The sequence below is a fragment of the Genypterus blacodes genome, unplaced genomic scaffold (genome assembly GCF_046128005.1).
Source record: "Genypterus blacodes isolate CSIRO-AG114 ecotype Tasmania unplaced genomic scaffold, CSIRO-AGI_Gbla_v1 ptg000421l_1, whole genome shotgun sequence".
Classification (NCBI taxonomy): Eukaryota; Metazoa; Chordata; class Actinopteri; order Ophidiiformes; family Ophidiidae; genus Genypterus; species Genypterus blacodes.
The window spans coordinates 65483-82500 of NW_027467193.1; the positions used below are offsets into that span (position 1 = coordinate 65483).

The 17018-nt window shown below is 49.1% G+C and overlaps 2 protein-coding genes across 3 annotated transcripts in view; both read right to left on the reverse strand.

Moving 5' to 3' along the window:
- Nucleotides 1-2741: 2741 nt before the first annotated feature.
- On the reverse strand, nucleotides 2742-4890 carry fzd5 (frizzled class receptor 5). Its single transcript, XM_076138948.1, has one exon. The coding sequence runs from the start codon at nucleotides 4835-4837 to the stop codon at nucleotides 3245-3247; it is 1593 nt and encodes a 530-aa protein (XP_075995063.1). The 5' UTR covers nucleotides 4838-4890; the 3' UTR covers nucleotides 2742-3244.
- A 2066-nt stretch (nucleotides 4891-6956) lies between these two features.
- Nucleotides 6957-17018, reverse strand: part of plekhm3 (pleckstrin homology domain containing, family M, member 3) — a 23345-nt gene continuing 13283 nt past the window's right edge. For both annotated transcript variants that reach the window (XM_076138956.1, XM_076138957.1), the window contains exons 5-8: nucleotides 16736-16929; nucleotides 13998-14061; nucleotides 10954-11111; nucleotides 6957-10505 (exon numbers count right to left, since the gene is read on the reverse strand). In XM_076138956.1, the coding sequence (XP_075995071.1) occupies nucleotides 10340-10505; nucleotides 10954-11111; nucleotides 13998-14061; nucleotides 16736-16929 (582 nt within the window). In that variant the 3' untranslated portion in view covers nucleotides 6957-10339. The remainder of the gene's footprint in view (nucleotides 10506-10953; nucleotides 11112-13997; nucleotides 14062-16735; nucleotides 16930-17018) is intronic.

The following is a 17018-nucleotide window of genomic DNA, read 5'->3' on the forward strand; positions in this document are numbered from 1 at the left end:
TGGACCACCAACACGTACAAGACCCCGCCCCCTCACACAGCATGTACAGGCCTCGCCCCCTCACACAGCATGTACAGGCCCCACCCCCTCACGCAGCACGTACAGGCCCCGCCCCCTCACACAGCATGTACAGGCCTCGCCCCCTCACACAGCATGTACAGGCCCCACCCCCTCACGCAGCACGTACAGGCCCCGCCCCCTCACACAGCATGTACAGGCCTCGCCCCCCTCACACAGCACGTACAGGCCTCGCCCCCTCACGCAGCACGTGCATCCCCCACCCCTTCACGCAGCATTACAGGCCCCGCCCCCTCACGTAGCACGTAAGGCCCCGCCCCCTCACGCAGCACATAAGGCCCCGCCCCCTACACGCAGCACGTAAGGCCCCGCCCCCCTACACACAGCACATTCAAGCCCCGCCCGTCTCACGCAGCACATACAAGCCCCGCCCCCTCACGCAGCACACACCTGCGTCCAAAGTGTAAATATTGGGACATCGCATGCAACTCAGATAAATGCGGTCGCTCCAGAGAGTGAAAGTCTGGGCTGGTGTGTGTGTGTGTGTGTGTGTGTGTGTGTGTGTGTGGACACAGCCCCTCCCCCGCTCTGCGTGAGGTCTAAACAGGAGTGACAGGTCGGAGTCCCGGTGTACGTGTTGGTGTCCCAGCAGAGGAAGAGGCGGAGTCTCCTTGTTGCTTACTGTGTAGGCGCCCAGCTGTGAAAGGTTTTTAACTCGCATCGTTTGCAGATGAACTATTTTAATAAACACTAAACATGGAGCTAAACTTTGCTGGGGTGACGTTTGTGTGTTTACATGTCAGGACTCCGCCCACTGTGCTGTGATTGGTCACAGCGTGGACTGGGACTCGTCTCACTGAGGCACCGACAACGATCTTGATCAGGCCCAGGTGTTCTGATCAGGTCCAGATGTTCTGATCAGGTCCAGATGTTCTGATCGGCTCATTAAACCTGCACAGACGCTTTGAATCAGCTCGGCTTTAATTCCACAACATCAGTGTAAATCTACATTATTCTCCACATCGTGTGATGAAGTCTGTACAAACACGCGCTCACACATTAGAGGCGTGGCCACATTAGAGGCGTGGCCTCACGTGGACACAGTCCAGGGTCCAACTGGCCAACAACATGAAACAAACACAACAAACACAATCTGCCAGTCTGCTGCTCAGTCACAAACACAACATGAGAGAAAAACATCAACAGACTTCAGACTTTACACTTTAATGATTCTGACTGATCTTTCTCAATATAATGTGAAAGAATCTGATAGTTTGGCCTTGGAGGAGGTATGTGACTTAATGATCAATCAGGACGTTTCACAGTCGAGCTTCAACCTGAGAAGTAAAAACAACAAAAAGATTTTTATTTCCTGTTAATCTGCTCTTATGTTAGGAAACCAGGCTGACGGTTGCTAGGAGACCATGTCTTGAGTCCCTCTTCTCACACACTCACTGCTTTAGCTGGAACTCGCTGGCAGACAAACGTGGTTCCAGTCTGCACTGAGCTGTGTGATGATGTCATCACCCTAACACCTCCTCACATCCATGTTCTTCATCTCCTGTTTGTCGTCATGACGCCATGCATGTTTATCTGCTCTCCTTCCTCTCAGCTGCTCCACATGAACACTAAGCTTCTGTCTTCATGTCGAGGAGCTTTAGAGGCTCTAACACCTGATCTTGGATCCTTCAGGGCCCATCAGAGACCTACAGCCCTGAGAGGAGGAGAAGAAGAACATCTACACACTGAGCTGAGTTTGTTTACCTTTTAGTTCTTCAGTCAAATTAATTACAGTCAGAAAATGATCATGAAACGATTCTGTCACGTGAAAATAAGCAAAACTCATTTAAATAAAAGCAGAAAAGCTACAGAAAATGTATCGGGCCTAAAACTAGTAAACATCTTGTGCAGTTCCCGGAGCCGCCAGCAGAGGGGGCTGAAGACTCATGGACAGGAAACAGAACCAGAGAGCAGTAATGTGAAGCTGTGACTGAAACTGGAGCTCAGACCTCAGAACAACCTCCATCACAGTCACATCATGGACAAATTCATACCTCAGTCAAGTCTGATCTTCTTGAGGTCGGTTACAAACTAATCACGTGACACTTTACACCTGATTTACAGCAAATCTATACAATATATATATGTATGCACAAATAAATAGGTTTCCTCAGTGCTCAGGATGTTGGTTCCTCCGTCGCCGTGGAGACAGGAACATATACATTTGTTTTAGCAGGTTTCCAGACAAACTCCGGTCCGTCTCCTTCTTATACAGCAACAACAACAAACAGGAACTCAGTCTTCCTGTCTGATTTTGTCCTTTTCCTTCACATTTACACACAAGCACACATTTCTATAAACGCACACAAACTGACGAACTGCACCGGCGTTTCTGCCGATCGTACCCCAAAGTGAGACAGGGAACATTTCCCGTTTAGCGACGCTGGAGCTTCAGGAGTCAGACTGAATGAAAAAACGACGTGAAGCCAATTCAGTCTCCTGATGAAGCTAAATATCAGAGAGAAACGAATGGAAGTCAATGATTTGTAACGAAGGAGAAGCTCTGGTGCTTCATGAGTCTCTGTAAAGACTCCAACACACCGGACAGAACCAGCATCCCTGCTCTTAGCTCCAAGGATGAGACGCGTTCATGGTCTCAGGATTCCAGATCGCTGCGACCAGCATCCTGACCCCTACGTCATACTAACGTCATACTAACGTCATACTAACGTCATACTAACGTCATACTGCGGCAAATGTCAGGTATGCACATCAGGACACATCTGAAATAGTTTCTCAGAGTCACAGTAACATTAACCCCGTCCTTGTTTGAGTGTGTTTTGGTCTTAATGGCAGCACAGACACGTGCACACGCGTGTAAATGTTGTGACCAACGAACCAACCAAAAGGAAAACACACCAGATTCACCAGAACATGAATCTGACAATCTGACATGCATCAGACTTCCTGGTCCAATCTGCCAGTGAGGTCGCCGGTTCTCCACTCTCTTCTTCTGTGGTAGGACGTTTCCTTCCTGTGTTCATCTGGAGGGGGAGCGTAACTCTGCACGTTCCTAACAAAAGAGAAAGAGGTTCCACATTTACGTCTTCGCCCCTTTAGCATAAAACACACAAAGCCGCGGTTGTGCTTCCTGCAGCTCCACCTCCAGGAAACACAACTCAGAACCTGGATCAGGGTCTGCAGCGTCATGTTCAGTCAGACAGGCTCAGATGTGTGAGGGCGGGGCTTTGTGGTAGATCCCCACAGTCCCAGTGTGACCCGTCAGAGCTGTGCTGGCCTCGCTGTACATGGAGGGCGGCGCCGCACTCTTTTTTGTCCAGCAGAGGCAGCAGCGAGCCGCAAATCTCCTCCAGGACTCCAGGGTTTTTCCAGACCAGATCCACACGCCCGAGGTGATGCCCACCACCAAGCACATGAAGTACTTGAGCATGAAGATGGCGTAGTCCGGGCCCGGGCCCAGCCGCTGACGCTCAGACGGGCAGGAGCAGGCCAGCGTTCGCTCCCAGCCGGGCCGGTAGTGCTGCTCGTACACCAGGCAGGCCACCACGATGGTGGCCGGCACCGTGTACAGCACCGTGAAGAGCCCGATCCGGATCATCAGGTGCTCCAGTTTGTCCGTCTTGGTGCCGCCCTGCTTGATGATGCTCCTGATGCGGAACAGAGAAACAAACCCGGCCAGTAAGAAGAGCGAGCCGGTGAAGAGATAAACCACCAGAGGCGCCAGCACGAATCCCCTCAGGTTCTCCAGACTCTGGTTCCCCACGTAGCAGATCCCAGCCACCGGGTCTCCGTCCACTGAGCTGAGCGCCAGGACCGCGATGGACTTGACACTGGGGATGAGCCAGGCGGCGATGTGGAAGTACTGCGAGTACCCGGCGATGGCCTCGCTGCCCCACTTCATCCCTGCAGCCAGGAACCAGGTGAAGGACAGGACCACCCACCAGATGGAGCTCGCCATGCCGAAGAAATACACCAACAGGAAGACCAGCGTGCAGAGGGCGGGGCCCGTGGTGTCGTAGAGGACGTGCGGCCGGTCGCCCCCGCACGCCACGCGCTCGTGACCCGCCACCAGGCGGACGATGTAACCCAGGGAGACGAAGAGGTAGCAGGCGGAGAGGAAGATGATGGGCCGCTCGGGGTACTTGAAGCGCTCCATGTCGATGAGGAAGGTGGCCACGGTGGTGAAGGTGGAGATGAAGCACAGCACCGACCACAGGCCCACCCAGAACCCGCTGAAGGCCCGCTCGTCCGCCGAGAAGAAGGGCTGGTGGCAGGGCTGGGCGCAGTTAGGCACCGGGCCGGTTTGGACCCGGCCGTACAGAGGGTGGGACTCCCTCTTGATGGGGACCAGGGGGTCACGACAGCGACACTCCCTGTCGCACTGAGGGGGGCTGGGGGGTCTGGTCCTGTCTTTGGGGGTGGGCTTGGGGAGCAGAGGAGCCAGGGTGGTGGGGGTCTCGCTGCTGTTGTTCTGGTCCATGCACAGGGTCTCATCGCCCAGCTGGGGCAGCCGCTCGCAGCTCATCCTCTCGGGCCACTCGAAGCCGTACTGGCTCATGAGGGGGGAGCAGCCCCGCTTAGCCCGCTCACACACCGAGCGGCACGGCGGCAGAGGCTTTCGGTAGTCCGGCAGGCAGATGGGCGTGTACATGCTGCACAGGAAGAACAGCAGGTCGGGCGAGCAGCGGATCCTGACCAGCGGCCAGAACTGGTGCACCTCCAGGCCCACCTCCTCCTGGGTGTCGTGGTTGAACTGGTTGGGCATGTAGGTCAGGTTGTAGCCGATGCTGCGGCACATCGGCACGGTGATCGGCTCGCACACCAGCTCCTTAGACGCCCCCGGGACCGGGGCCGGGCAGCAGGAGAGCAGCAGCAGCAGCAGCAGGGTGAGGGGCCCTGGGGGGCCCCGGGGGGCCGAGGGTCTGAACAGGAACATTCTGTCACTCTTATGTCCTCGTCCAGATCTGGATCAGACCAACAAACTGCAGCTGCAGTCGATCATAAATAAACCTGATGTGTTCACTGAGGTCAAGGTTCCACTGAAGAAGAAGAAACTCAATCAATCTAAATGACTGAAACTGCAATGTGCAATTTAATAAAGGGAAATTAAATACATGAAGAGCTTCCTTCCTCCTCTTCCTCCTCTTCCTCCCTCTTCCAAACTGGAGCAAGAATTCTGCAGAAAAAGCACGATTTTACTCCAAAACCAGCTGAGCTCCTGATGCTGATCCAGAACCCAGAGTCCAGTCCGAGTCCAGCCTGAGTGTGCGGGCTGTGACTCACTCCGCAGAGAGGAAGTTCATCTCTGCAGCGCCCCTGAACATCTCAGCCGCTCACACGCATGAAGCCGCTGCTGTTTTCCGTGTGGAGAAAAATCCACTTTATTCCTTCAAAAACTCACATTTTGTCGTTTCCAGACAGAGTTTCACTTTAAATCCTCAGAGCGGCTCAACCGGAAAACTAACAAATAAACCATCAAACAAACTATCGAGTCCTCCGAGTCTCTGCGCTCAAGTTGCGTCGCGGTGCTTTCAGGTGTGTGTGAACGCGTGTGTGTGCGCTGCGCTCACTGAGTCCCTCTGAGAGCCGCAGGGTTACACACACACACACAGGTGCGTTCAGGGACGGTGGGAAACGTGACTACCATAATAGGAGCGTTTACTGCACTGGAGGAAGTGTGGGCTTGATTTCCATCTTTGTGTTTATTTAAAGAATCATTAATGTCTCAAACTCTTTGTGTCACTGAGTGAAAACAACACATAGCTTTAACATTGTGTTTACTGCACAAGAACACATCCATGTGGAGGGTAAATTGCAGATCTGCAGAGTTCTTAGTAACCATGTCACACGGCAGAGGAAGACTCCGGTCAGTGTTGTGATGAGCTCAGCTGTTCTGTTGTCGTCTTGATTTGTTTATATCTTATTTTCATACCAACAGCACCTGAACGCATCAGCAGGTTGTTTAATGACTTCCTGCACGAGAAAGTTAAGAATTTACCAGGAACACTTGAAGGTGTCAGATGTTGGGCGCACGCACACACACACACACTTTGAGACCTTTGTACCTCATAGAGCGCGCGCGCTCTCTCTCTCTCTCTCTCTCTCTCTCTCTCTCTCTCTCTCTCTCTCTCATTAATTTACTCTAATAATCCAAAATTTCATAGATTTCAGTAAAAAGAATGTTTTATTTTATTCTTCTGTGAAAGTCTAAGATTTTTTTAGAATAAAGAGATAACAGAATAAAAAGTTGTTTCAGTTTTCGGTTCGATGTTTAAGATTTTTTTTCCAGAATCAAGATTTTTTTTCAAACAATAATAACTGAAGCTGGAATCAGGCAGCATTCCTGTAAACGTCCTCGTCTCTAATGGTCGATTGTTTTCCTGTGTAGAAACCGTTGCCCCCCCCCTCCCCGGCCCCCCCGGCCCCTTTCCCTTCTTAAACTGTCCTTTGTTTTGGTTTTGGTTGGCATTTTGTCTCCGTCCTCGTTCAGCGGTCTAAATGAGTCTTGACTGGCCCGCGGGCCACTGGAGACGCACAAAGGACTCGGCTCGGCTCGCTACAGTTCCTCCATTGTGAGCTCCCACAATGCACTAATTGGTGGTGACAATTAAGCGCGGTCGACACTCAGGTTCAATTTGGCCGCCGCGCCACATACATCAAATGATTCGCTTCAGTTTCCTCCAGGCAAACGGCACATAAACACTCACACACACGTTTACACTCACGCCTGCTGGGGAACTAAAGCGATGGAGCTCAGATCACATGTGGACTTCCCAGAGCCGCACACCTGAGAACCCAGAGTCTGTGCAGTGCAACATTTCAGTCTCACGTCTTACAGACTGACAAATGTTCCACCACTAAAGGCTAAGCTTAGTTCATCTGTGTCTAGAAGGAATGAGCTCGTGCGGTTGACAACATTACGAGCTAAAGCTGTGCAGTGTGCTGTAAGCTAGCTAACAGACATAATTGCAGGACTTTGTGCAGACGGGACCTCCAGCCGGTTACCCATCAGGCTTTGCTGCTGTTCCTCACATTAACACAAGCAGATCAGCTTCTACCAAAAGGTCAGCTGTCATTTAGAGTTAGCATCACTGTCGTTCCACATGAGTGTTAGCTGCACAGACTCAGCTCATGGCCACGCCTCCATCTGCCCACAGACACACAGCAGTATGAACAAGCTCCTCTTTATTGGCATCAGTGGCAAACAAACACATTTAACCAAAGTGTTCAAGAAAATAATCAACTAGTGGTTTGTGAGAGTTTGGCTGCGATGCAAAGAAACACAGAGAAAAGAACTTAAAGTGCGAGAGGAAGGAACTTTAAACGCTGAACGACACAAAGACGCGACTTGAAACGTGGCGAGTCGAACATGGAGACGAAGAATCTTCACTCATTTCAGCTCCGGACACTCTGCAGCTGAACGGGCTCAGAGTTCATTTAAGGGAATTTTGTCACAGAAAAAGCTGCATTGTAAAAAAAAAAAAAAAAAAATTGACAAGGAAAATTTTTTTCCCTGAAAATTTCAGCCAAACCAGAAGAAAAGTAAAAGAGAAATCTGGGAGGAAATTTTTTTTAAGATTGATTCAAAAAAATTCAAAATTCTTCAATTTACAATGGGGCTCAGTGTGAGGTTTATATGGAATGAAAAAAATCTGGAATCACTCCAGGAAATTCGTTTTATTTGGGACCGTTTTTTTTGCCTTGAAAGTTTTTCTTCGATTTTCTTTTAATTTGAAAGAATCAAGCACAGAATCAAGAAAAGTGTAGAATTGATTTCGTGCTCCGGGTCTAGATTTCATTTTTGCATCCAGAATGTTTTACAAACACATTGCAAACATTTTCAAAAGCCAGTATTTTGTTTTGGAAAGCAGTGAATTTCTTTTGATTTTGCTTGAGAATTTTGCCCCAAATCCTTGCATTTTGAAAAGAAAATTTTAAATCAAATCTGGGAGACAAAATTCTGAACAAAACCTCATTTTATTATAAATTCATTCTAGAACATTTTTGATGCAGGATGAAGGTCGATGAAGGTCGATGAAGCCTCAAAGTGTTCTGGAGTTATGAAAAATTCTTGACCCAATCTTGGAAATCTTTATACGATTTGAGAAGTTTTCAAATTTTTTCCCTTGAATTGTTTTCCCTCACTTCCCTTTTCCTTCCTGAAACCAAGAATGTGTTTAAAATGGGATGAAAGCATTTCCACAAACCAAATAAAATGTTTTTGCAATTCAGCTTTTTTAGGTGACAAAACAAAATAAAATGTAAAAAAAACAAGCAAACTTTAAAATTCCCTGAAAAAGCTGCCACACTGCTAAACTTCACACTGCCAACACAGTAAAGTTACATTTTCATGATTCACATTCAGGGCTTCAAGTAAAAACCAACAAACCAAAATAAACATCTTATTATTGAAGTGCAAAAGAAAGAGCAAGGAAATTCATCTGGACAACAAATAAACAAACTGTGGCTTCTCACTGTGCAACAAATGAGACAGAACAAAAATAAAAAAAACAGCCAAACAACTTAAAGCCTCATAATTGTTGAAATGCTAAAGTTTCTGTAAAATGAAACTCAATCATGTGCGTCCTTGTTTGTAAGCAGCAGGCACAATCAGTCACAATAACTTAAATACATCATTTCTTAAATATGACATGATTTGAAAACAGCGAGACGTCTGTCTTATTGAGCTTTCATACATGATCCATAGCAACACGCTCCATAGCAACACGCTCAGATTCACACGCTTCACTCAAACATGTCCAAATAAATAAACGACCTTTGACATCAACAGGCAGACAAAAAGAGGCCAAATGAAAACATGAGGGCCAAACGTTTGCTACATTTGCAACCCAGTGTTCCTTTGTTAATGATGGCGAGCGAGGCGTTTAAATACTGTATGATTTCCTGAAGGCGCCTCCTTGTGTCCGACATGGCCAAAGTGTAGCATCATGACATGAAGTTGGGCAGCAGTTCAGTTCATAGTCGCTGCCAGCTAGCTCTGGTCTACCAAACAGAAAGTCAAGAACAGGGGGTCGCAATACAACGTCTCTTAGCAACCGTCACTCAACGGTTTCACAAGATTATAGGAGATTATTTTAGATAGAACGTTTCCAAGACAAGAAGAGAACAGACTTCAACTACACACAAGCTTCTGCACACAGCTGCTAGCTTTGCTCTTACTCACCTGAGCTCTTCATCAATCTGGATCACAAACTATGGAGAATCTAAATGACGTTTCAAACATGGGAGGGTTTGTCCCGTGGGTGTGAGAGAGAACACACACACACACACACACACACACACACACACACACACAGAGAGCAGCGATCCTACAGGCCGCCCAGGTTGCATAGAGAATCTAAATCTAAAGCTGCGATTGTTTTTAGGTTTTGCGTGACTAAAGCAGACTGAGGGGAGGAAGAGGCGGCGGGGACGAAGACGTTGTTGCTCCTGTGTTAGGGTTTACCTACGGGAACACAAAATGTGACTCACACACAGAATTCCTCAAAGTTAAAGTCCATTTTCATTGTCAGGGCAAGGAAAGACAACTTCCTGTGCTTTCTACGTCTTGTCAGAGCTCGTTACCACGGTAACTCTGATGGAAGACACTGGTGAGGCTAAACTGACAAAAGGATCTGAAGGTGGATGTGATGTTTGTCCCTTTGTTAAGGAGAAGGTGATGAACATCCATGTCTCCTTCATGGAACCTGCAGGTCGTCGGAAATCAGATCCATGATTGGCTGTCAAAGAAACGGCGCTCCAGACTGTGAGTGACAGCCACAGGCAGCAGGTTCAACACACTGATGACCAGAGAGTCTGACCCACAGGAAAACATCACCACTGTACAGAGTGTGTGTGTGTGACGTAATGAGACAGCTGATTATACAGCAATAAGGACTGACTGAAGGTAAAAGAACACAGAGAGAGAGAGAGAGAGAGAGAGAGAGAGAGAGAGAGAGAGAGAGAGAGAGAGAGAGAGAGCATAAGAAGTTAAAGCTGAGGCCTTTAGAGGATGAAGATGTCTCCTTGTGAACACGGTTCAGTTACGTTTCATTGATGAAGCTGCTGCAGTTCCTCAGGTGGATTTCAAATGTCTGAGTTCATCCCTGCATCAGCACGCACACACACACACACACACACACACACACACACACACACACACACACACACACACACACACACACACACACACACACACACACACACACACACACACACACACACACACACACACACACACACACACACACACACACACACACACACACACACACACACACACACACACACAGAGTGTTCTTCAGGTGTCGTGGTAGGGGAGGTGGTAGCATCCCGGGCTGTCATCGTCGTCGGGCGACCAGAAGGACGACGGCCTGGTGTGATGCAGCTCCCTCCGGACGCAGCGAGGACACGGCTGGGCTTTCTGTCGACACTCAGCGTGGAACACAGCGCCGCAGCCGTCGCACCTACACACACACACACACACACACACACACACACACACACACACACACACACACACACACACACACACACAGGTTTCTTTATGTGCGTGGCTCAAAGTCGTAAACAGCTTCTTTTTTTTTTTTTATGAGTGATTTGCTGCGATGTGCAGAGGACAAAATTGCATTTGGCCCCAAACGGCAGATTTGAAACGACAGATGAGGGAGGAGTGAGAGAGAGAGTGACAGGAGAGGAGAATGAGAGCTAAAGCTAAGGGAGTGAAAATAAGAGACAAGGAGAACGATTCAGAGAGTAAGAAAGAGAAGAAGAGTGAAAGACAGACAGGCAGACAGAAAAGAGAGTAAGACCAACACTTATTGGCCACTGACACTCTGATTGGCCAGGAAGATGTTGGTGATGATATGATGAGGCGGGGGGAGAGTGTGTGTGTGTGTGTGTGTGTGTCCGTACCTCTTGGTGGCGCTCTCCTGGAACGGGTAGATGACCTGACCGTTTTGGCAAAGCTCACAGATGAAACCTTTCTCTCGACACAAACTGCAGCTGAACACGTGGGAGCTCGCAAACTTGATCACTTTGGACAGGAAGGGCGCCAGTTTACCATCAATCACCTGAGGGGGGGGGCGGGGAGATGATAGAGGAAGTGAGGTGAGAGGGGTTAGAAAAGGTCAAACTGCCAAAGGATAATGTACACGTCAAAGACCAACCTGAGAGAGACAGACAGGGGGGGAGACAGACAGACGGAGAGGGAGAGTGAGTGAGAGAGAGAGAGAGAGAGAGAGACATCTCCTGTATAAGATGTGAGTGCATGTAAACGTTGTATTGGACACTGAGCAGCTTTACAGCTGTTGTTGCTGTGAGCCGTCAGTCACACTGAGGTGCAGCTGATGGATGGAGCTGTGAGGCGTTTAGGGCCTGAGGATGATGGAGAGCTCCGGAATGGAGGACCTGACCGGGCCGGATGAAGAACGGCTCTCCTGACGCGGCCCGACAGCCTCGGTGATGAAGCGGCGCTGTGATTGGACGCGCTGCCGCTCCGCTGGGACAAAACGAGGGAGACGGGGAGCGACGGAGAGAGAGAGAGCGACAGAAAGAAATGGAGAGAGGGAGGGAGCGCTCCCAGGGTTCATACCTCTGCCAAGGCCAAACGGTCCACTGTCCCACTGCAAACTTACTGACAACGTTTAACTGTTGTTGTCATAGCGCCACGCAACACAATCACAACACAACCACAACACAATCACAACACAACCACAACACAACCATGAAGCTGGGAGAACCACGTCCCCTCTACGGCTTCAGTCTCAAAGTTACAGGGCAAAAAGGTAAACATGTGCTTGGAGCCACAGTGAGTGACGGGTGGAGGTGGTTGGGGTTAGAGGGGGGGGGGGCTACGTGTGAAGCACACACACACGCGCACACACACACACACACAAACACACACCATCACACACTTCTGTCTGCTGTGGCAACACAAACACACACACACACACACACAGCATTTATCAGTATCATATTGAAGAGATTACTGTTATTCACAACAAGGAAACTATTCAACCTCCAGTCCATTCACATCCTTCACCCTTCACCCCGACCCTCCTAAACTCCGCCCCCTCCAGACTCCTTCTGTCCCATGTTGAGCTCTTTGTGCTCCTGAACCTCCTAATCCCCTAAAACTGCTGTTTAGCAGCCGCTCGCCTGCCCTCCTCTTCCTCTCTTTGAGCAGAGAGAGAGAGGCAGAGAGGCAGAGACAGAGAGGGAGAGAGAGGCTGAGAGAGAGAGAGGCAGAGAGAGAGAGAGCGAGAGAGAGAGGCAGAGAGAGAGAAAGAGAGAGAGCGGGAGAGAGAGAGACAGAGAGAGAGAGGGAGAGAGAGAGAGAAAGAGACAGAGAGGGAGAGAGAGAGAGAGGGAGAGAGAGAAAGAGAGAGAGAGGGAGAGAGAGACAGAAAGAGAGAGAGGGAGAGAGGGAAAGAGAGAGAGCGGGAGAGAGAGAGAGAGACAGAGAGAGAGAGAGAGAGAGAGAGGGAGAGAGGGAAAGAGAGAGAGCGGGAGAGAGAGAGAGACAGAGAGAGAGAAAGAGAGAGAGCGGGAGAGAGAGAGAGACAGAGAGAGAGAGGGAGAGAGAGAGAGAGAGAGAGGGAGACAGAGAGAGGGAGAGAGAGAGAGGCAGAGAGAGAGAGGGAGAGAGAGAGAGGCAGAGAGAGAGAGGGAGAGAGAGAGCGAGAGAGAGGCAGAGGGAGAGAGGCAGAGAAAGAAAGAAAGGCAGAGAAAGAGAGAGAACATCACTATAAAGACCAACCTAAACTTGAACACACACACACGCACACGCACACGCACGCGCACACACACACACACAGTCTAAGGTAGCGTGGCCTTGGACAAACATGTAGTGCGTCTCTTAGCAGGGGAGGTCAGCAGATAGCGACCTGCACTGACCTCTGACAGCAAGCAGCGCTGATGAAGAGCTGATTCAGTAAGACAAACACACACACTCACACACACACACACACACACACACACACACACACACACCCCTCACGTGAACGGAGCTACAGGCGGTAAAAAGGAGCCAACAAACCATTATGAATGAGAGGAAGAGTGGTGGTAAGGGTTAGGAATTTAGTGTCTTAAAAGCTAGCATGAACTTTAGGTAAACGTGTCGGAGGAGGAGGTGAGGAGGAGGAGGAGGAGGAGGAGGAGGAGGGACGGTCAGGGTGTGTGAGGCCGAGGGGATGTTGGGAAGAATGGAGGGATGTCACGCTTTGTTTTCCTGCCTGTTGATTCTGAATGTGACCAATTAGTGGAGCAGAGAGAGGCAGGGTGTGTGTGTGTGTGTGTGTGTGTGAACCTTATTCACAGTGAGAGACACAGAGAGAGAGGGAGGGAGAGAGGGAGGGAGGGAGGGAGGGAGGGAGGGATGAAAGAAAGGAGCAGGCCAGGCTACAACATAATGGACATAATGACAAACAAAAGAACTTTTCAGTCATCTGTGGCTCTTTTCCTCTGACCCCCAACTCAGCAGCTGAAAGAGCTCAGTGTGTTTCTGCTCCGTCGCCACAAAGACGACACATTATTCTGCCCTTACCTACTCTCACTCACACTCACGCTCAGCCACGGCCGGGAGCGAGGACAGCACGGAGAACAGGGGCGGACAAAATGGAAATGTCGGTTCCTGTTAGGAGTCCAGATTCTGAGAGAGAAATGAGTCCTCACACTGATGAAGACGTCTGTAGAGATGAGGCATGTCCACACACCTGATGTAGCTAGAGGTTAGCCACAGCATGCTAGAGACGCTGCCTGAGTGTGTGAGTGAGTGAGTGAGTGAGTGAGTGAGTGAGTGAGTGAGTGAGTGAGTGAGTGAGTGAGTGAGTGAGTGAGTGAGTGAGTGAGTGAGTGAGTGAGTGAGTGAGTGAGTGAGTGAGTGAGTGAGTGAGTGAGTGTGTGTGTGTGTGTGTGTGTGTGTGTGTGTGTGTGTGTGTGTGTGTGTGTGTGTGTACCTGCTGCAGGTCAGCCATGGAGTACAGGTGGATGTGCTGCAGCAGATATTCTCGGGGGAAGATCCTGTGGAAACACATGGAGTGAGACAGCAGTGAGACCTTCTGATGATGATGATGATGATGATGATGAGCTGGTTGAACTTCCGAACACATCCAGCAGAGAGACCACGTCTACAACCCAGAGGATTTCACCAATTCAGAGTTGAATGAAGAGTTAAGAAGTCTTCCTCCTGTGTGTGTGTGTGTGTGTGTGTGAGGTCTTCCTCTCAGACCACTAAGACGTATGGCTCCATGGTAAACCCTGTCTAAGCTGTGATGAGTGTCGCCACAACACAAGTACTGCAAGTGTGTAAATGTGTGTGTGTGTGTGTGTGTGTGTGTGTCCTATCTGTGATCCAGACACCTCCGGGGATAGGCACCGCTGATAAAAGAACCACTGTGTTTGGCACGTCACCATTGGTAACACACACACACACACACACTGAAGCACGTGGGAATCTAATAATCAAACACACACAGAGTCCTGGCTGATTGTGGAGCTGTACCTGGTTACACACACCCTGAGAGTGTGTGCTGATCCTGATGAAGTATTTGAGAACGAATAGTACTTAGGATTAGATTACACACATATTACACACAGCGCATGCACAAATCCAGGCATGCACGCACACACACGCACACACTCATGCTGACAGTATTTGTAGAACACACGCCTTTCATTAAGTGTGTGTTCTCCTTTATCGCTCAGTGATTATGACAGTGTGCTGAAGGAGGGTCTGACCTGGGTCACTGTGAGCTGTGTGAACCAGCACAATTACTGATCTGTGAGATACTCTCTCTCTCTCTGTGTGTGTGTGTGTGTGTGTGTGTGTGTGTGGACTCACTAACACGACCACGTTGCATGTTTCACAATCCACTCCAGTGGGCCTGCAGCAAACACGCCTGCTGCAGTCTGTGCACCTAAGTTAAGTTAAGGTTAGGTTAAGTTAAGGTTAGCTTTATTTGGATTTCTACAGACCGTTTAAGGGAAACCAGTCCTGATTCTTCTTTCAAAATCAGAGCTCCATCAGTGTGAGTTACACAGACAGTAACCAGTGAAGCTCACAGTGTTCAGCCTCACTGGGATAGAAACCAAAGATGGATTGATTTCACTGCTGGTGCAATTGAGCCATTTAACTCAAAAACAGATCTTTGGATGGGTTGAACATCCTCTACACTGACCACTCACACATTTGCTCACATTTAGCATAGAAACTGGCGATGTAGGCTCAGCTGGAGACGCACAACTGAGGATGACGCTCACCATCGCCGATCTCTTTAGATGGTCTACTCTGTGATCCACAACATCTACTGATACTGATAACTCTGGACTACAGCTACAGTACTCCACGTCAGGACTCTCTCTCTCTCTCTGTGTCTGTGTGTGTGTGTGTGTGTGTGTGTGTCTTCCTTCAGACCCTTTTTTTGAAGTAGACGGATGGTGAGGCGAAGGTTTTAGTGCCACGTTCCTCATCAATCCTGCAGTGTTTGGAAGTGTTGGGGCACTTGGCTAATGGGCCTGAAGTAAACACAGAACACAAAGATGCTGCTGCGCTCGGCATCGCCCGGTGGAACAGACCGTTCTGGGAAAACACTAAGAGTTTGGATTTGACGAGCTACTTAGTTAAAATCTCATTCATAATCTGAGGACTGTGTGTAATCAATCAGTCAAAATGTAGAGGTCACATGAGCCTCAAACCCCGGGGGCAATGAGTTCTGTTCATGGTTATGTTTCTCACCAACGATGAGCTGTGATTGGCTAACAAACACATTGATCACGTGGGGATTGGAGCCAGTGTTGGTAATGAAGATGGACAAAGTTTGGATTGGTAGCAAAAAGCTTAAGAATCTCTGAAAGTATGTTGTTGGGAGGAACAATGAGAGAATGTTCACTGGCTCCTCCCACCTTGAGCCCAACGCTGTGGACCTGTGACTTATGTAACCTAAACATTAACCCAGGCTAAGTTCCTCCTACGTACGTCTCGTTACGTTCCTTACCTCTGGATGACTCTAAAGGAGGCAGTTTGTTTTAGTGACCTGGGCCAGAACAACATTCATCAGCTCTCAGACAGGCTCTCAGTGAGGAACCCGCTCAGATAAACACACACACACACACACACACACACACACACACACACACACACACACACACACACACACACACACACACACACACAGGAATGCATGCAGATAAGTTGTGCTACCATACACACATGCAAACAACATCTTTTGAGACTTCCCTTCAGAGGTTAATAGTGTGGACTTCCACTAACACTAACCCAGAGACAGATGCTGCTCATGGAAGAACACTCAAGTCCTTTAAGAACATTAAACTTTCATTGAAACTTTACTTTTCGTGAAGAGCTGCACTGTAAAAAGAGTCGAGACATGAATCTAAAACAAAGGAGTGCTAGTTAGTATTTTATAGTAGGAATGTTTCACGTGGACATAATAAACCTTTAGGAGGAAGATGAGGGACAGAAAGTGGACTTCTATATCCATGGCTGGTTCAGTGGTGTGCTAATGTAGCTCTGTGTCTGCAGAAGGTGAAGTTGGTAGTTGAGCCACATTATCTAAAGCAAAGAGCTTATTCTACCACCTGGTGGTAAAAACATTCATTTATTGTTTTGCTGTAAACTCCTGTTTGCATTTATGAATCAGTGTTCAAGCTGCAGCACTAACGCCTGAGCCGTCCCTACCTTCGCCTGAGGTCCTCGGCCACGGCAGCCCGGCAGCTGAACAGGTACGCCCGCAGGGACTGCAGCTGCTGGCGCAGGCGCAGCACGGTGCTGAGCGGCTCGCTGTGCTCGTACAGGCACGGGTTGAGCTGCTGAACATCCAGCAGAGGTTCTTCGTACACAAACTCCAGGAACTCCTTGGCCTGTTTGGACACCTGCAGGGGGGAAACAGAGAGAGCTAGCTTAGCATCCAGATACCATGCAAGTCTTTATGGTTTATTATGGTAATATGGAAAGAAAATCA

Bases quoted from the DNA above. Each gene is read 5' to 3' on its own strand.
- fzd5 (XM_076138948.1), bottom strand. From the start codon at position 4,837: ATGTGCCGCAGCATCGGCTACAACCTGACCTACATGCCCAACCAGTTC.